This window comes from Dendropsophus ebraccatus, chromosome 9 (assembly GCF_027789765.1).
Source record: "Dendropsophus ebraccatus isolate aDenEbr1 chromosome 9, aDenEbr1.pat, whole genome shotgun sequence".
NCBI lineage: Eukaryota > Metazoa > Chordata > Amphibia > Anura > Hylidae > Dendropsophus > Dendropsophus ebraccatus.
In genome coordinates, this window is record NC_091462.1 from 92,832,212 (window position 1) to 92,853,037 (window position 20,826).

General features: G+C 45.2%; 1 protein-coding gene across 1 annotated transcript in view; it reads right to left on the bottom strand.

Moving 5' to 3' along the window:
• LOC138801249 (FK506-binding protein 5-like) overlaps nucleotides 1-20,826 on the bottom strand; it is a 179,962-nt gene that overhangs the window by 143,045 nt on the left and 16,091 nt on the right. Inside the window, exons 12-15 of the mRNA XM_069983855.1 lie at nucleotides 17,280-17,318; nucleotides 16,638-16,688; nucleotides 16,337-16,375; nucleotides 16,146-16,193 (exon numbers count right to left, since the gene is read on the bottom strand). Coding sequence (XP_069839956.1) covers nucleotides 16,146-16,193; nucleotides 16,337-16,375; nucleotides 16,638-16,688; nucleotides 17,280-17,318 — 177 coding nt within the window. The remainder of the gene's footprint in view (nucleotides 1-16,145; nucleotides 16,194-16,336; nucleotides 16,376-16,637; nucleotides 16,689-17,279; nucleotides 17,319-20,826) is intronic.

Genomic DNA, 20,826 nt, shown 5'->3' on the forward strand with positions numbered 1-20,826 from the left:
TGATAATAAAACACTCCTTGATTTGAAGTGCTGTCTGTTGCTGCATTCTCTGGATTGACACGAACCTGGGTCCGGTTTGGTGAGGCAAGCACTACATCTATTTTTGCATTTTTTCCTGTGCTGCTGTTGCTGCTATATTTTATAAAGGGCACGGCGTACTTTTTGTTCTACATTTCTCCTGTTCGGTGTATTCTGTGTCCGATAACTAATCCTTTAGCTCCTAGTTAAACTTTGTGGGTTTATTTTTTTGTCTATAATAAATTCCTCCAATTCATTCAGAGTTTTCGTAATTTTAGATGGTAACAAACCATAATCGGATGGGGTAAGAAACTGTTCTGTAGTAGAAATAAGTGCAGTGATATTCTGCTCAATTTCCGCCTGTTTCTTCTCTTACCCAGATATAAGGATGGACGGACGGACCTCCTCCCCATACAGTCTCACGCCCCGTGTATGGACATGTTCCTATATAGGGTGGAGTGGGATCTGAGAGTGTACAATGTGAGCGGGTACTATGGTAATCTCGCCTTTTGCAGCCCTTGTTACTTACATTCCAAGCTACGTAAGGGACAGGGAATCTCTAGTAGCCAGGATAGGAGATGTGTCCTGGAATTCATTGTATATGTGGCATCATGTGATGGTACTGCCCTCTATACCAGTATCCCTCACCATATGGGGATTGTGGCCTTAAGGTTTCACCCTGAAAAGTGCAATAATTCCAGTAAAGGTTCTGAAGGATTTTATGCTGCAGGTTACTGAGCTTTTACTACAGCACAATTTTTTTTTCAGTTTTTGCCAGTTCTTCTTGCAGATAGTCGGCTTTCCCATGGAGGCCAAATTCTCACTGTCCCTCGCCGGGATTTCATCCTTTGGTGCAGCTTTGTCTGTCCAGAGATGATGGGAGTTGTAGTTTTGCAGCAGCTGGAGACCAAAGGTTCCCTACCCCTGATCTAAGGAAAGCGTACTGGATACTGCAGTTGGAGACCTGTGCCCCATATGGATTAAAGGAGAAGTCCGGACTCAGGGAGAGTTTTGGGAATGACGGCGAAAACACTAACTTACCTTTCCCCATGGCGGCCATCTGCCATCTGACCAGCCCCGGGACCCCTGCTGGGCTCCAGGATCTTCCCTGCTGCTGACGTCACAACCCAGCTGATTGACAGCCCGCTCAGCCAGTCAGTGACTGGGGTGGGATGTCACTCCAGTCACTGATTGGCTGAGAGGGCTGTCCATCAGCTGGATAGGGCATTTTCCCTACTCATGAAATTATCACAACTCAAAGGAAAATGGCTTCCAGTGGGGCCCCCGACCTTCTAGCACAGCGATTCGCAGGCACGGGGAGAGATAAGCAGCTGTTCCCTTTCTTTTTTACCTCTGCCGGATTGTAAGGAAAAAAACAAAAAAACTCCAGACTTCTCAAGAATGATCTAGCATACACTCATTAATGTCATACTGATATATTGAGTGTACATGCACTTTTTTACTGTTCTTTATGTATATATGATGCATTTTTTGTATAAGTTGGCTACATAGAGGATTTCCGGTGGAGAGGTGTAGTCCAGCGGTGTGAAATCCAGGTGTTTGTAATATTTGGGATATATAAGTATCTATGTGTGTCACAAGATTGTGCTATATCAGGGATGGGGAACCTTTGACCCTCCAGCTGTTGCTTTAGCTTTGGCTGCCCAGGCATGATGGGAACTGTAGTTTTGCAACAGCTGGAGGGCCGAAGGTTCCCCATTCATGTACTATATCATGACTAAGGAACTTGTCTCCAAAACGCATAGGCGTTATTTTATGGGTATTGATGTCAGTTTGTGAAGTTTCTATGTGGACTCAATAAACTTGGATTTTTTTTTTTTTTGGAGCTAGAGATTCCCATTTTTCTTTCTTTTTTTCTATGTTACTAACAGGACTCGGCCCGCTACCATCTCCGCGCTCCGGATGAGGACGTATGCCTGCTGCTTTCCACAAACATATAATGTGCTGCCTGACTGCATTGTATGTAAAGTACTTTGTCTAGCAATATAGACATTAAGATCAAACCCTAACCCCTTAAAGGGAACCTGTCACCCCCCGTGCCGGGGTGACAGGCTCCCGACCCCCCGTTAGAGCCCCCTATACTTACCTAATCCCGCCGGGTCCCGCTTCTGGAGGTGGTCGGGTGACGGAGATCTCAGCCGCTGCAGCCCGGCGCGCGCGCTGAGAGATGAGTCCAACACCCATAGAGAATGACAGGAGAGTCCAGCGCTCCGTCATTCTCTATGAGCGTTGAACTCATCTCTCAGCGCGCGCGCCGGGCTGCAGCGGCTGAGATCTCCGTCACCCGACCACCTCCAGAAGCGGGACCCGGCGGGATTAGGTGAGTATAAGGGGCTCTATCGGGGGTCGGGAGCCTGTCACCCCGGCACGGGGGGTGACAGGTTCCCTTTAAGGACAGAGCTTAAGGACAGAGGCAAATTTTATGAATATGACCTGTGTCACTTTAGTCATTAATAACTTCGGGATGCTTTTACCTATCCGGCTGATTCTGAGATTGTTTTCTCGTGACATATGGTACTTTACATTTCTGGTAAATTGGAGTCGATACTTATAACGAATCTTTATGAAAAACACCAAAATAACGTGAAAAATTGTGAAAAAATGCATTTTTCCAACTTTGAAACCTTTCTGCTTATACAGAAAATGGTTATACCACATAAATTATATATTAAATAGAATAAGCAACATGTCTACTTTATGTTGGCGGCATTTATTAAACTATATTTCATTTTTTTTTAGACAATAGGAAGCTTAAAACATTAGCAGCAATTTTCCAAATTTTCTGTAAAATTTCAAAATCAGATATTTTTAGGGACCTGTTCAGGATTAAAGTGTATTTGAGGGGACTGTGTGTTAGAAAGCCCCACAAAGCACCCCATTTCAGAAACTACACCCCCCAAACCCTGCAAAAACACATCCAGAAAGTTTTTTTTAACCCTTTAGGGGAGTCACAGAAATAAAAGCTAAGTGTGTAAGAAATTTGAAAATTTTTATTTTCTGTGCAGAGATTTTATTGTAATCCAATATTTTTCATAATAATAAACCTATTACCAGATAAATGCACCCCAATATTGATCGCCCCGTTTCTGCAGTTTATAGAAATACCCCATACGTGGCCCGATTGCGCTATTTGACGCAACCACAAGCCTCAGATATAAAGGAGCGCCTAGTGAATTTCAACGCCTCTGTTATATTTGGTCATTTTTGACCGTACCACTTCAGGTTGGCAGAGGCTCTGGGGTGCCAAAACAAAAGAAACACCCCTAAAGGGACACCATTTAGAAAACTGCACCCCTCAAGGAATGTAACAAGGGGTGCGGTGAGCATCTGGACCCCACAGGTGCTCCACAGATTTTCAGAACAATGTGGTGTAAAAAAGGAAAAATTCTATTTTTTACACTAAAATGTTGTTCTAGCCTTCAATTTTTCATTTTTACAAGGGGATAAAAGAAAAAAAAAACACCAAACGTGTAGCGCAGTTTCTCCCGAGTACGGAAATACCTCACATGTGGACATAAAGTGCCAAGCGGGCGCAGGACAAGCCTCCAAAGGGAAGGAGCGCCAATTGGCCTTTGCAAGCTGGATATTACTGGAATGGATTTCAAGGGTCTTGTCGCATTTACAGACCCCTCGTGCTGCCAAGACACTGGAAACCCCCCACAAGTGACCCCATTCTGGAAACTACACCCCTCAAGGAATCTAACAAGGGGTTAAGGGAGCATATGGAGCCCACAAATGTGGAACAATGTGACGTGAAAGGGAAAATTTTCATTTTTTCACATTCATGGCACAAATGTGGCCGTCATCAAGGGGTCCATATCCTCACTGCACCCCTTGTTAGATTCCTTGAGGGGTGTAGTTTCCAGAATGGGGTCACTTGTGGGGGGTTTCCAGTGTTTTGGCAGCACGAGGGCTCTGTAAATGCGACATGGCGTTCATCATCCATTCTGGCCAAATTCAGCCTCCAAAATCCAAATGGCGCTCCTTCCCTTCGGAGGCTTGCCCTGCACACACATGGCGCATTATGTCCACATGTGGGGTATTTACGGACTCGGGGGAAATTGCTCTACACATTTTGTGTGTTTTTTTCTCTTTTAACCCCTTGTGAAAATGAAAAATTTAAGGCTAAACCAACATTATAGTGTAAAAAATGTAATATTTCATTTTCACGCCATATTGTTTCACATTTGTGCCCGTCACGAGTGGGGTCCATATGCTCACTACACCCCTTGTTACATTCCCTGAGGGGTGTAGTTTCCATAATGGGGTCACTTGTGGGGGGTTTCAACTATCTTGGCAACACAGGGGCCTTTTAAATGCAACAAGGCCCTCGAAATCCATTCCAGCCAAATCCAGCCTCCAAAATCCAAATGGCGCTCCGTCCCTTCGGAGGCTTACCCTGCACCCGAATGGCGCTTTATGTCCACATGTGGGGTATTTCCGTACTCAGGGGAAATTGCTCTACACATTTAGTGTTTTTTTTATCTTTTAACCCCTTGTGAAAATGAAAAAATCAAGACAAGATCAATGATTTAGTGTAAAAATTAAACATTTTTTTACACTAAATGTTGGTCTAGCCTTGATTTTTTCCTTTTCCACAAGGGGTTGAAAAAGAAAGTGAACACAAAACGTGTAGGGTAATTTACCCTGAGTACGAAAATACCCTACATGTGGGCATAATGTGCCATATGGGCACAGGGCAAGCCACCAAAGGGACAGAGCGCCATTTAGAGGCTGGAATGGAGGATGGAGGCCATGTCGCAATTACAAAGCTCCTGTGCTGCCAGGACAGTAGAAACCCCCCACAAGTGACCCCATTCTGGAAACTACACCCCATAAGGAATCTAACAAGGGGTACAGTGAGCATATGGACCCCAATGGTGACGGGCACATATGTGGAACATGTGCTGTGAAAATAAAAAATACCATTTTTTCATTTTCCCGCCACAAATGTGCCCGTCACCAAGGGCCCATATCCCCGCTGCCCCCCTTGTTAGATTCCTTATGGGGTTTACTTTCCATAATGGAGTCACTTGTGGGGGGTTTCTATTGTCCTGGCAGCACAGAGGCTTTGTAATTGCATCATGGCAAGTCTCTAATGGGAATGGCGGCCATACCTACTTAGCTGGGGAAAAGGGACAATTCTAATTTATTTGGGGGTATAAGGCCAATTATTAGTTTATAAGGTTGAAAATGACAGGTGTCCATCAAACTCAACCTGTGTTGATCCAGAGGAAGGCAAAAAACCCTCGTAAGGCAGACAACAGTAGCCTCATCACAGGGAAAAAATTCCTTTCTGACTCCATAATGGCGATCAGAATAATCCCCGGATCAACGTGACCCCTGAAATAGGAATAAGGGACAGAATTTAGATAATGTAGAACCCCAGTGACGTGTGGTACACCTTGAAGCGATCCAATATGCAGAGGCCGGGCTGATCAGGACAGGTGTCACACTGGAAAATGGTGTCCTTCCTGATCCCCCTATTACCCCACACTCTGCACTTCTTCTGGGGTCCCCTGTTTTCCAGTGTGGGGGACGTCACCTGGAAAATGTTGCCCAGGTGCGATATGGGGTCCTTCATATCCAGAAGCGCTGGGTCCGCTCCATGGCTGCTAAATATTGGGGCTTTATTACTGCTTCTGATATTTTCAGATCGTGCCACAAGCTACAGTAGCTCGGGCAGCGAGGGACCGGAAGAGGGGGTGCTGGTATAAAAGTTATCCCCGTAACCTTTATCCAGCAGTGGAAAGATCAGTTCCCGGACAATCTCCCCACTAACTCTGAGGACGGGAGGGGGGGAGTGGGTTCATCTGGGGGCATCTGGGGCTGGATTCGGGTGTCCCTTCCTTCATACACTGTAATGGTACATGTACAATGCGGAATGGCGAAGGATAACCCTTTGTGCATTCCGCAGCTGGCACCCACCGGCGGACTGATGCAGGCGTGCGTCTCCGCCCGTGTCACACTCCATTCTATGCACGGGTGGATTCCGCCCTCTGTCCAAAGAATGAACGTGTCCATTCTTTGGGCGGACAATGGAATCCGCCCGTGCATAGAATGGAGTCTATGACACGGGCTGAGACGCACGCCTGCATCAGTCCGCCGGCGGGTGCCAGCTGTGGAATGCACAAAGGGTTATCCTTCGCCATTCCGCAGTGTACATGTACCCTAAATCTGTAAGAGTACCCTGAGGTACTGTCACAGAGTTTGTAGAATTTCACGCCATACCGTCATCTCTTATTGGGATGGTACTGGCGGAAAAGACGTGTCTGGGGGGCAGCGTACGCTACGCTACCCCCAGACACGTCACGGGATGATGATGATGATGAGAATGAATGGAGGAAAGAAGGATCCCCCCCATTCATCCTCACTGGCTGTTTCAGTGTCGGAGGCAATAATAACGTATGCCTCTGACACCGAAAACACCCTGGGGGCCATCTTTATACGGGATTGGTATATGGGGTATGTAAATGTGTAGTGGGTGTAGTGTAAAACTTTATTCCATGTAGTGTGGTGTAGTGTAGTGTTTTTTACGTGTTTTTTTGACAGTAAGAAAAAATATACCTACGCCAAGAAAGGAGCTGCTGATAAATGCCGCACTTATGTGCGGCACTTATCAGCAGACAGTGGCGGTAGGATATAGGGGGGAAAAAACTCCCTACGCCAAAAGGAGGAGTTGCTGATCAGCGGCGCACTTACGTGCGATGCTGATCAGTACTCAGCGATGTTAGGGCGCAAAAAAAAAAAAAAAAAAAATTGAAAAAAAAAATAAAAATCTTTTTAACCCAAAGCAACTGATCAGTAAATTATATTCACTGATCAGCCGCTAGGGGGCAGTAGAGAGAAGATTGCCGGAGATTGCCGAAGATTGCCGAGGCCCGCCAAACCCGAGTGTTTCCGAAGATTCCCGACGCTGGACGAACGAACCCGGAAGCGACGCGAAGAAGACACGAGGACGGCGCGGACCGCAGATCTTCGCTCCGGACGGCCAGATCAGGTGAGTATGGTACACCTGCACCACACACACCTGTTCTGCACCGCTCAGCTACCTAGCTGAGGGGTGCAGAACCCAGCAAAACTGTTTTTTTACAGTACGATCGCCGTGATGGGCCGGCCGGTACTGGCCGGCCTATCACTGCGATCGTGGGGGTGGCATCGGCGCCATCTTTCCCCAGGACACTAATGGCGATTGGTGCTATCTCGGACAGCACCAATCGCCATTGCTTTCCGGGCCACCGGGTCACCGATGACCCGGAAAGCTGTTTTCAGCTGCTATATGCTGATCTGTATTGATCAGCATATAGCAGCGATCGTCGGCACGGGAGGGGTTAATCATCCCCCGTGCCGACGAGCAGAGATGGCCTGCTATACATTATAGCAGGCCATCTTCCCCGACCGCTGTGTGTGAACACACAGCGATCGGGGAAACATCGGGCATACGTATACGCCCGTTTGCGTTAAAACCCACCCTGCGGGGGCGTATACGTACGCCCAATGTCGTTAAGGGGCTAATGATACAAGCTTCACATAGGTGTAATGTTCATACAAGTTCCCCCACTTTTGAACTCCAAGTTTGCCTAGTTACATAGTAATAAATCCCCCCATATACAGACACACTTTCAGTCCAGGCTGCTGGGGAAGCTGAGTCACGACATTGTGACCACAGACTCAATACTGGATGATAGATTCACATCTTTCTAGATATATCTAGATGTCTACAAGGGTATTAAAGGAGACCTGTCACCATTCATTCTCTATGGGCATCGGACTCATCTCTGCAGTGCGAGTGCTGGGCTTCTGACAAGGATATCTCTGTCCCGGGACTGGCTCCAGGAGTAGGACTTGGCGAGATGAGGTATGTATCCAGGGCTGTAGTGGGGGGTCAGGCGGCCTTCACCCTGGCACGGGGGGTGACAGGTTCCCTTTAAAGTGAATGGGTTCTAAGTCCCGATCCTTTCCCTTGAATTTCACGTCTTTAAAGTCAGGCGGACTCCAGACAGAGATGAAATGAAGGAGGTGTTTCTTTGTCAGATGTCAGATGTCAAGTTTTATGAGCAAGGACTACAGATGAAAGCATGCCAAATGCATCGGTGGCACTTCCAGTAAAAAATAAGAAATAAGTCAATCTAAGTGATAAGGATATACTTTATTGGTACAAAAAGCAAGTGGGACAGACACTGTCTGTGTATTTACGTGTTTTTATCTTGTCTGTCCCACTTGCTTTTTGTACCAATAAAGTATATCCTTATCACTTAGATTGACTTATTTCTTATATCATTATTTGTTACTGGAAGTGCCACCGATTCATTTGGCATGCTTTCATCTGTAGTCCTTGCTCTGTGTTTTCTCATGCTAATTCAGTTTGAGGAATCATTATTTTCTTGTGTTTATTCATTAGTTATATTATTTCTTTGGGTAGTGCCTTGTCTGCATTTGTAGCTTTGAGGATTTATAACTCTGCAACATGTGATAGACCTTAAACTTCAAAGCAAAATAAGTGAAACCAGAGAAGCAAAATAAACACACAACACATTGTAATTAGGTGTCAATTTTTATTTAAAATTACATGACACTGCAAAAAGACCTCCGACTCACAAAGAGTCACTCAGCAGCACTCAGGCGAGGAAAAACCCCCTGTGGAGGAAACCTCGAGGAAGCCATGGCTGAAGAGTTGCCCCTCCCTTGGGCTTAGAGGTTAATATTAATATAACATATTTTCAGAATGAAGGGTGGGGCAGGGTAAACTGGAGAATAGGGCCCCACCATTGCCATTGACAACATGGATGGGTAAGAAGCTCTGCCACTTTTGTCCCATCTGACATAAATAAATTATCTAGATGATAAATTCAACTCATTTGCTTTGAGATTGGCCCTTTCTGAAGACTCTTCTAGATGTTAAGGGAGTCTAGTTCTCCAGTCTCTGATGTTAAAGGGGCACCTGTTTCCCTCATATGAGGCAAATAAATCCTCCTGATCTTATCGGCCCCTAATTTGCCTCTAGATGTTACAAGGGGTTATCTGGGGAGCTAGAAAGGTGTTTCCTTTCCCCCCGTACCAGGGTCCCACTTCCAGTTCAGACTCATCTCATCCCAACATCTTCTGACTTGGCTAAGGTCTGAGACAGTAGATCAGGTACTATGCTGTGATCACCACATGTGGGTGAAACCGGCCTCCAGCAGTGGCCAATGTACTCACAGTGTCATGATGACGTCGGTTAACATTGCTTGTACATTGGCCGCCACCAGTTTCGCCCACATGTGACATTCGCAACAAAATACCTGCATCTCTGTCTCAGCTCACCGCCCTTATGCCACGTCAGGAGATGTTGGTCGGAGACGAGACCAAACCAGAAGTGAGATGCCGGAGAGGTTATGAAATGTAACACCTTTTTAGTTACCTAGATAACCCCTTTAAGGGCTCCTCCTCCAGACCCCTCTAGGTGTTGTGAGAGTCTAATCCTCCTGTTTCTGATGGTTATAGGGGGCTCCTCCTTCCCCCATTTGAGGCAAATAAATCCTCCTGATCTTATGGGCCCCTAATTTGCCTCTAGATGTTACAAGGGGTTATCTGGGGATCTAGAAAGGTGTTTCCTTTCCCCCCTTACCAGGGTCCCACTTCCAGTTCCGACTCAACTCATCCCAACATCTTCTGACTTGACTAAGGTCTGAGACAGTAGATCAGGTACTATGGTGTGATCATCACATGTGGGTGAAACCCGCCTCCAGCAGTGGCCAATGTACTCACAGTGTCATGATGACATCGGACAACATTGCTTGTACATTGGCCGCCACTAGTTTCGCCCACATGTGACATTCGCAACAAAGTACCTGCCCCGCTGTCTCAGCACACCGTCCTTATGCCAGGTCAGACGATGTTGGTAGGAGACGAGACCAAACCAGAAGTGAGATGCTGGAGAGGTAGGAAATGTAACACCTTTTTAGTTACCTAGATAACCCCTTTAAGGGCGCCTCCTCCAGACTCCTCTAGGTGTTGTGAGTGTCATGTCCTCCAGTTACTGATGGTTATAGGGGGCTCCTCCTTCCCCCATTTGAGGCAAATAAATCCTCCTGATCTTATGGGCCCCTAATTTGCCTCTAGATGTTACAAGGGGTTATCTGGGGAGCTAAAAAGGTGTTTCCTTTCCCCCCTTACCAGGGTCCCACTTCCAGTTCAGACTCATCTCATCCCAACATCTTCTGACTTGGCTAAGGTCTGAGACAGTAGATCAGGTACTATGGTGTGATCATCACATGTGGGTGAAACTCGCCTCCAGCAGTGGCCAATGTACTCACAGTGTCATGATGACATTGGACAACATTGCTTGTACATTGGCCGCCACCAGTTTCGCCCACATGTGACATTCACAACAAAGTACCTGCCCCACTGTCTCAGCTCACCGCCCTTATGTCAGGTCAGGAGATGTTGGTCGGAGACGAGACCAAACCAGAAGTGAGATGCCGGAGAGGTAGGAAATGTAACACCATTTAGTTACTTAGATAACCCCTTTAAGGGCGCCTCCTCCAGACCCCTCTAGATGTTGTGAGTGTCCTGTCCTCCAGTTTCTGATGGTAATAGGGGGCTCCTCCTTCCCCCATTTGAGGCAAATAAATCCTCATGATCTTATGGGCCCCTAATTTGCCTCTAGATGTTACAAGGGGTTATCTGGGGAGCTAGAAAGGTGTCTCCTTTCCCCCCTTACCAGGGTCCCACTTCCAGTTCAGACTCATCTCATCCCAACATCTTCAGACTTGGCTAAGGTCTGAGACAGTAGATCAGGTACTATGCTGTGATCATCACATGTGGGTGAAACTCGCCTCCAGCAGTGGCCAATGTACTCACAGTGTCATGATGACATTGGACAACATTGCTTGTACATTGGCCGCCACCAGTTTCGCCCACATGTGACATTCGCAACAAAGTACCTGCCCCACTGTCTCAGCTCACCGCCCTTATGCCATGTCAGGAGATGTTGGTAGGAGACGAGACCAAACCAGAAGTGAGATGCTGGAGAGGTAGGAAATGTAACACCTTTTTAGTTACTTAGATAACCCCTTTAAGGACGCCTCCTCCAGACTCCTCTAGGTGTTGTGAGTGTCCTGTCCTCCAGTTTCTGATGTTAATAGGGGGCTCCTCCTTCCCCCATTTGAGGCAAATAAATCCTCCTGATCTTATGGGCCCCAAATTTGCCTCTAGATGTTACAAGGGGTTATCTGGGGAGCTAGAAAGGTGTTTCCTTTCCCCCCTTACCAGGGTCCCACTTCCAGTTCCGACTCATCTCATCCCAACATCTTCTGACTTGGCTAAGGTCTGAGACAGTAGATCAGGTACTATGGTGTGATCATCACATGTGGGTGAAACTCGCCTCCAGCAGTGGCCAATGTACTCGCAGTGTCATGATGACATTGGATAACATTGCTTGTACATTGGCCGCCACCAGTTTCGCCCACATGTGACATTCGCAACAAAGTACCTGCCCCACTGTCTCAGCTCACCGCCCTTATGCCACGTCAGGAGATGTTGGTAGGGGACGAGACCAAACCAGAAGTGAGATGCCGGAGAGGTAGGAAATGTAACACCTTTTTAGTTACTTAGATAACCCCTTTAAGGGCGCCTCCTCCAGACCCCTCTAGTTGTTGTGAGTGTCCTGTCCTCCTATTTCCGATGGTAAAGGGGGGCTCCTCCTCCCCCATGTGAGGTAAATGTTTCCTCCTGATCTTATGGGCGTCTCATTTACCCCTTGATGTTACGGACGCCTCCTCCTCCTCCAGACGACTCCAGATGGTCGGGGTGTCTTCTCCTCACACTGGGGGCGCGATGTTACCTAGATGGGAGATATACCAAGCAAAGTGTTAACAGAATAGAAACATGATGGAACTTTATTAATAATCACAGTTACATATAAAATCTCCATATGAAAATACAATCAGGATAACAGTGATCTGCAGCCTGAGGTGTGATAAGATTTTGGTTACTCACTTTTACTCCTCCTGGATGGTGCAGCAGCAGCAGAACAGCGCCCGCAGTCTATAAGGGAAAGAAAACAAGCGGCATGACTTTCCTGAGATCAGACACGTCTTCTGGGGACACAGCAGTGATGGGAGAATAGACTGGAGAGAGGGGCATCAGAGCGATCCTAGTGGGTGGGATACAGGGGGAATATGGCGGCACCATGTATTGGCTGTATTATATACATGAGGCCTTTGTTGGGTTATTATATGTGACTGGTAATATATAGTGATGACATGAGGAGGTGCAGTGCAGCAATAGCCGTGTGGTGTCATGTAAATGTATCATCACTTATATTTACCTGGATAAGATGGATCTCCTCCTGCTGCTGCTTCTACTGAGGAGAAATGACCAAGAAATGGTCAGAAATAAATGGTTAGTGTAAGAAACCCGAATTACTGAGCACATTATATAGAAACAATGTAAAGGAAATGTATTCTTGTATCCATCAGCTCCTGCAGCTACATATATTACAGTCAGGACTCAGCAATATAATATTCTCCATTACCCACAATAGAGATATGAGCCCACCACCAAACAGAGCACCCCCTATCCTCTCTCTCTATACAGGATGGGAAATAACATTAATCCCTTACATTTACAATGTTATAAGCTTTGTTTACTTACCTGGGGATCTCCATGGCCTTCTCCTCTTCTTCCTCTTCTTCTCTGTATATAGAACATGAACCAGCACAGATATAAATATATTGTTATATTACACATTGTATAGCTTATCCTATAGTATAGTATAGTACTATGTATGGCAGCTACTGCCAACAAAGCTATAGCGTGTATGGGGACCTTAATAACTCTCTCACAGTGTCAGCAGTTTGGAATGTGAATATATGCCAGTCAAATAAAAGGAAAAATATGATTTTATATCTAACTAAAGCGCCCCTGTCCTGTCCTCCCACCTCTCCTCTCTCTATACTGGATGGTAAAAAACAAATACATGCATTCATAGTACATGTGATTTCTTACCCGTTGATGTCGTCAATCTGGTCCTCTTCCTTCTCTTCCTCCACTTCACTGTATGTAGAACATAAACCAGCTTTTTTATATATATATGTATATATGGACATTTATTAAAGGGGTTGTCCGGCGCAAAAAAATTATTCACAGAATAACACACATTACAAAGTTATACAACTTTGTAATGTATGTTATGTCTGTGAATGGCCCCCTTCCTTGTGTCCCACCACGGATCGGAGACCGTGGTCGGCACGTGACAGGTATGTATAGCGCACCACACTTCGGGGTACACGGGTGGGGGTGGTGGGACACGGGGAAGGGGCCATTCACAGACATAACATACATTACAAAGTTGTATAACTTTGTAATGTGTGTTATTCTGTGAATAATTTTTTTGCGCCGGACAACCCCTTTAAGACCGGTGTAAATCCAGCAGGACTAAGGGCCCTATTCCACCGGACGATTATCGTTTGCATAATCGTTAACGATTAAAGATCTCAAACGACCGCTATTGCGAAAGACCTGAAAACGTTCACTCATTTCCATGGAACGATAATCGTTACTTATGATTGTAATTGCGATAGGTTTTCTTCGCTATTTATTCGCTATTGCGTTCGTATCTATTGCGAACGACCGAACGATGTCTTATTCAATGTGAACGATTTGCGAACGTTTTGCGAACGAGCAACGATAAAAATAGGTCCAGGTCTTATAAAGCGATCAACGATTTCTCGTTTGGTTGTTAATCGTTAACTGCATTTCAACCGAACGATTATCGTTTAGATTCGTACGATTTAACGATAATCTGAACGATAATCGTCTGGTGGAATAGGGCCCTAAATTAGTCCCCAAAGGAGACCACACCTTCTCAAGCCCCTTATGTCTGCAATGCCACAGAAAAGGCAAAAAACTGGGATTTTTCCATTGTGTTCGCATGGGCCGCACATTCATATATCTGACCCATAGTTTTTGGGCATATGCAGGGCCGTATTTTCCACTATGCACACGTGGTCTGGTACCTAGGGCAGCACCTTGCAGGGGGGCAGCACCAGGGAGCAGCGGGGAGGAAACAACTTTTTTGTTTTTATTTTTTTAGTCCTCCACCTCGCTTTAGACTTGCCAGTAAATCTATCTGGTGTCTTTTCAAAGGGGGAAGGCCGGTATGGTGGTATTGTTCAGGTCTGGTATGGCGGTGTTATCTAGTCAAAGTATGGCCATATTGGTCAGGTTTGGTATGGCGGTGTTATCCAGTCACAGTATGGCGGTATTGGTCAGGTTTGGTATGGCGGTGTTATCCAGTCACAGTATGGCGCTGTTGGTCAGGTTTGGTATGGCGGTGTTATCCAGTCACAGTATATCGCTGTTAGTCAGGTTTGGTATGGCGGTGTTATCCAGTCACAGTATGGTGCTGTTGGTCAGGTTTGGTATGGCGGTGTTATCCAGTCACAATATTGTGGTGTTGTTCAGGTCTGGTAGGGTATGGCCGTGTTATCCACTCACAGTATGGCGGTGTTATCCAGTCACAGTATGGCGCTGTTAGTCAGGTTTGGTATGGCGGTGTTATCCAGTCACAATATTGTGGTGTTGGTCGGGTCTCGTATGGCGGTGTTATCCAGTCACAGTATGTCGGTGTTGGTCAGGTTTGGTGTGGCGGTGGTAAATGTGAGGCCTGGAGCTATTACCTACCAATCCACCAATCCTGTGGTGAGAATTCCCTCAGACAATATGTAGACGGCTCTAATCATTGATGCAATGTGGAAATTTGCTTATGTTTTAAGCAGTTAAAAACTGTAAAATAAACTATTTATACAATGTTTCTACAAGTAGAGAAATGCATTGAAACCACTCTCCCTTACACCCCCCAAGATGGGGCGTCTTCAGGTTTAGTGCCTAGCGCAGCAGCAGCTGGTAATACGACCCTGGGCACATGTAGATATACAGAGTTTCAGGTGAGGAGTTTATGAGCACTGATGCCATTGGACTCCTATATCCACCCAGAGAATACAGATGGGTGGTTGTATCTCTGCTGCTTCCACTTACATGATGGTCTCCAGGCTCGGGATCTGCAGGCCCAGTGGGTTCTTGTCATCCCTGTAACAGAGAACAGATGTTTGGTTTCAGAAAATATTATTTATTGTTCTCTTTCAAGAAGAACATGAATTTCATTGCCAATATTTATTAACCCCTTGTTGTCACTGCCAGTTTCCCCCTTATCATCGTTGCCCTGTTTTTCAATTCTGACATGATGAACTTATTACATGGCAGAAACTTGTTACATGGCAGTAACTTATTACATGGCAGTAACTTATTACATGGCAGTAACCTTTTTTATGTATCTAAGTGATTCTGAGGTTTCCATGACACATCGGGCTTTATCTAAGTATTAAATTTTCGTTGATACATTTAATGTTTTTTGTAAAACAAAAATTCTTGAACAGCTAGCATTTAAGATGACATTCTCTACTTGTATACAAAAGATAACTTTTGCTGTTATTTTGCAAAAAATGTATCTACTATGGGAAAAACACCACAAAAATCTAACAAAAGAAAAAAATAAAATTTTGTAAAATTTTAAATAACTCCAAACACTAATTTTCGTAGGCGTCTTGTTTAAAAGTGGCACTCTAGCGAAAAATGTGTTCTAGTTAACTAATGTCACACAGTTATACAGATTTGTAATTTACTTCTTTTCAAAAATCTCAAGCCTTCTAGTACTTATCAGCTGCTGTATGTCCTGTAGGAAGTGGTGTATTATTTCCAGTCTGACACAGTGCTCTCTGCTGCCACCTCTGTACCTGAGAGGAACTGTCCTGAGCAGTAGAAATTCCCAATAGAAAATCTCTCCTGCTCTGAACAGTTCCTGACGCAGACAGAGGTGGCAGCAGAGAGCACTGTGTCAGACTGGAAAGAACACACCATTTCCTGCAGGACATACAGCAGCTGATAAGTACTGGAAGACTTGAGATGTTTAAATAGAAGTAATATAGAAAACTATATAACTTTCTGACACCAGTTTGTTTGAAAGAAAAAACTTTTGCTGCAGTGTGCAGTGTTCCTTTAAGGCGAGACCCCCCTCCCCTTACGAACATGTTTATGTGCCTGATATTTTGCTATGAGATACTTACTCCCAATCCTCCATGTCTTCCGCGTCCTTGCTGGTGTCGTCATCGCTCCTGTTAGTGATAGAATAGAGAAGACAGAAAATATAATTTTATCTCTACCTAGAGCGCCCCCTGTCCTGTCCTCCCACATCTCCTCTCTCTATACTGGAAGGAAAGAAACAAAACTTGCAGTCACAGTACATGTGATTCCTTACCTGTGGATCTCCTCAGTCCAGTCCTCTTCCTCCTCTTCACTGTATGTAGAACAATGTAAATAAGGGGACATTTATTAAGGACATTGTAAATACAGTGTGACCTGTACCTGCCACACGGTGGGTGCAGAAATCTATACCTGCTCCGGAGCCGGTGTAGATTTCTGCCATGACTTACCTCTGTTTTTAGGCGTAAGCCATTATATTAGTTATAAAAGGAGGCCGCACCTTTTCTCCGTCTCTTCAGGCCCCTTACGTCTGTCATATGCCACAGAAAAGGCGACAATCTGCTGCTTCTACTTACATGATGGTCTCCAGGCTCGGGATCTGCAGGCCCAGCGGGTACTTCTCATCGCTGTAACAGAGAACAGATATTTGGTTAGGATCATTGTTACTTTGTCCCATTTAAAACTTTCAGAATTTTCAATTCTCACATGATTAACTTGGCAGAAACTTTTTTTATCTAAGTGATTCTGAGCTCATTTTCTAATCTGCCCCCATAAAGGAGAACCCCAGTGGGAAAAAAAAGTTTTTAAATCAACTTCTGTTAAAATGAACTTAGAATTTAAAAATGTGATTTCTTTTTTTCCCCATTTTCTCTTTTAGTCATGTTCTGTACATAGCAGCCGGTGTTGGCAGAGAAATGCAACTCAGTATATTCCCTGATTCTGCAGTTTTTAGATGTGTCACATACGTGGCCCTAGAGCGCTACCTGTCTCACACATAGGTCTTACACACCAAGCAGCACCTAGTGGCCCCTCTCATTTAGGATATTATATAGGCCTCATATCAGTTTGCAGAGGACTTAGGGGGCTAAAATACTTCTGTGTGACAATTGAGGTTTTTATTGGTGCATTCTGGGCCCCATGTGACTCTCTGATCCCTCTTTATTCCATGCTGTTATGGGGTGAAGCAGGTACATGCTTTTTTCATGTAGTGTGAATACCTGTAAATCCACGGTGCGTTCATCACCTTCTTCTTCCACCTATCACATGACAAGAGAAAAAAATTATATAGGGGATATTAGTCAGTCCTATGTGCCGCCTATTGGGGGAGGTTTCATCCAAACTAGAAAATTAGAAATACACTGGCCTAGATTTATTAAAACAGATGATCCGGCTTTGACCCCTTCAAGACTGAGCCCATTGATGCCCGGATGTCCGGGTCAGATTAATGCAATGTTCCTCCTCGCCTTCTAGGAGCCATAGCGCTTTTATTTTTCCACCTACAGGGCTGGTTGGGGTGTAATTTTTTTGCGCCATGATCTTTAGTTTTTATTAATATCATATTGGTGTAACAGAAAAATTTTGATCGCTTTTTATAAAATTTTTTCTGATATATAATTTAAAAAAATCAGCAATCCTGGTGTTTTTCCCCCATTTACGCCATTCTCCGTGTGGGAACATTAATGTTCTATTTTAATAGATCGGACAATTCCACACGCTATATTATAATATGTGTATTTATTTATTTTTTTAATATTTTTATTTTTAAAATGGGCAAGGAGGTATAATAAACTTTTATTGGAGGGGTTAAAAGGTTTTTTTTAATACTTTTAAAAACTTTTTTTTTATTATTATTATTTTTTTTACACTTTTTTTTTATTTAAAACATGCAATCATTAGATTGCATATACTGATCAATGCTATGCCATAACATAGCATAGATCAGTGTTATTGGTAATCTATGCACAGAGCCTGCCTGAGAGCAGACTCTATGCATAAATCACCTATCCGACAAGACGGAGGTAAGTGACTTAACCCCGCCTGTCGGTAAAAGAGATCGCCATGCTGCGCGGGTCCCGTTCACTCAGTGACAGGTGCTTGTCCTGTCACTGAGAACCTTAAAATGCGATTGCTTTAGATCACGGCATTTAAGGGGTTAATGACAGACAGCTGTGCCATCGCAGATGCCTGTCATTATGCTGGGCTCCCGGGACACTGATGTGTGTGGGATCGCTCTCACTGCAGCGGTCCCACACACATCAACCCCCTTAGTGTACATTCTTACTACACGGGGTATGTGCAGTAGGTACGCATATATACAAATTACTAACGTGAAGGGGTTAAATGTGTTGTTAGCAGCGGGCATTGGGATTGCAGTGATTTCCCTGGATTTCTGGCCCTGTGCCCTGGATCTTTGCACACAGATGCAGTCAGGGAGAATAGTAGACAGGGAGAGGTCAGTTCCCTGCTCAGCCAGTTACTCACAGCATGCAGATACCTCAGGCCTGCAGCCTATGATCCGCCAGCATGTGATCCCTGCATGAATCTACATGATGAGATGACGTCTTTCAGGTGTTTTTGTATTATTTTTGTGACAATTGTGAACAAAATCCTGGTTAAAGTATGTTTGAAGTACAATATCTGAGTACACCTTTGATGAAAAATATGTAACAAGATTTTTTTTTAACTAATGGACATTTTTTACCATACCCAAGGTGATGTTGTAAGGCGTCAGATCCCTCCTTTGTGCCTGAAAGTGTCTTAAAGGCGTGGCCTAACCTCTGAAGTGCCACCCCTTCCCTAGCCCTGCTTCCCTCCTTAGACCCTCCCCTACCATCTTGACTGTTGTTTTGGCTTGGCCGTCAGTCATGATGATAGAGGAGACTTAGTTAAGACTAGGGGTCCTATTCCACGGGCCGAGCAGGGCCCGATCAACGATGTACACGAGCACCGATCTGCTAGATCGGCGCTCGTTTACTGGGCCTATTCCACGGCCCGAAAATCGTTTAGTGAGGGCTGCAAGGACATCGTTACTGGTGACCTTGCAGCGCTTGTTTCATACATTACCTGTCCAAGCGCAGGTCTCCTCCTTCTCCCGATCCCGCGCCGCAGCAGCTTCGGAGCGGCTTGTTTGAACTGACAGACCGCTCAGCCAATCACTGGCCACAGCAGTCCTGGCCAGTTCAGTTCAGACAGGCTGCTCCGAAGCTGCTGCGGCACGGACCTGGAGGAAGAAGGAGAAGACCTGCGTCTGGACAGGTAATGTATGGTGCAGCTGAAATCGCCCATCGCGCACCACTATTCCATGTAGCCATGCGCGGGTAGCGACCGATGATTTTAGGTTTGAACCTAAATAAACGATCAGACGATGACACGATCATCGGCTGATCGTTCTCTCTATTCCATGGAGCGATAATCGGGTATCACCTGACCAGCTGGGCCCCGCCTCCTGGACACAACTAAGAGTTTGAATTTGAAGAAATTCAGTGCCTGGAAATATCGCCTTGTGTATGTCTAATTGGTTTGTACTCCTGTATCCAGCTCTGTCTGTGGTTTATATTTATTGGCATTCTTTTTATTTGCAGTAAAATGTCGGAGCCGGATGTTATGTGAAAGTCTCTACTAGGGATGGTCCGAACCGAGTTCGGTTCGGGTCTGTACGAACTCGAACCCTCGGTAATGATTCCCGCTGTCTGCCCGCTCCGTGCAGCGGGCGGGTCCAGCGGGAGGACCGCCTGGAAAAATGGGATGCAGCCATAGCCATAGGCTGTATCCCATTTTTCCAGGCGGTCCTCACGCTGTATCCGCCCGCTGCACGGAGCGGGCAGACAGCGGGAATCCGATGCCGAGCGTTCGGGTTCATCTGAACCCGAACCTCGGCAGGTTCGGACCATCCCTAGTCTCTACAATCAATGCTTTGTACTTCTTGGTGTTTTCTTCACTTTGTGACTTTGGTGAGTGCTCTAGGTACAGTGTCTTTTCTTTATATACATGTATGTGTTGTGTTTTGTTACGGTTTTTGTTTTTCATATTATAATTCATGTGATTGAGGCCGACTTCACACCATGGCAGTTTTTGGGAAACGGCCACTGCAGTTTTTGAGCCAAAGCAAGGAGTGGATCCGGCAGGGAGGAGACATATAAGTGCCGCCTTTCTTTTACCCATTACTTTTAATCCACTTCTGGTTTTGACTTAAAAATTGCAGCGGCAGTATTCCACAAACCTGTGGGGAAACACTGTGTGAATCCAGCCTCAAAGAGAGACCAATGATCACATGATCTACTATGGGAAAAACACCACAAAAATCTGACAAAAGAAAAACATGTACTTTAATCAAAATGCTACAAAGTTTACTAAAAGAAAATGAAAGTAATGTAAAATTTAAAATAACTCCAAACACTGTAATTTTCGTAGGCTTGTTGTTTAAAGGGGCACTCTAGAGAAAAATGTTTTCTTTCAAATCAACTCATGTCAGAAAGTTATTCAGATTTGTAATTTACTTCCTTTCAAAAATCCTAAGCTTTCTAGTACTTATCAGCTGCTGTATGTCCTGCATGAAGTGGTGTATTCTTTCCAGTCTGGCACAGTGCTCTCTGCTGCCACCTCTGTGCCTGACAGGAACTGTCCTGAGCAGTAGCAAAATCCCCAAAGAAAACCTCTCCTGCTCTGGACAGTTCCTGACACAGACGGAGGTGGCAGCAGAGAGCATCATGTCAGACTGGAAGGAATACACCACTTCCTGCAGGACATACAGCAGCTGATAAGTAC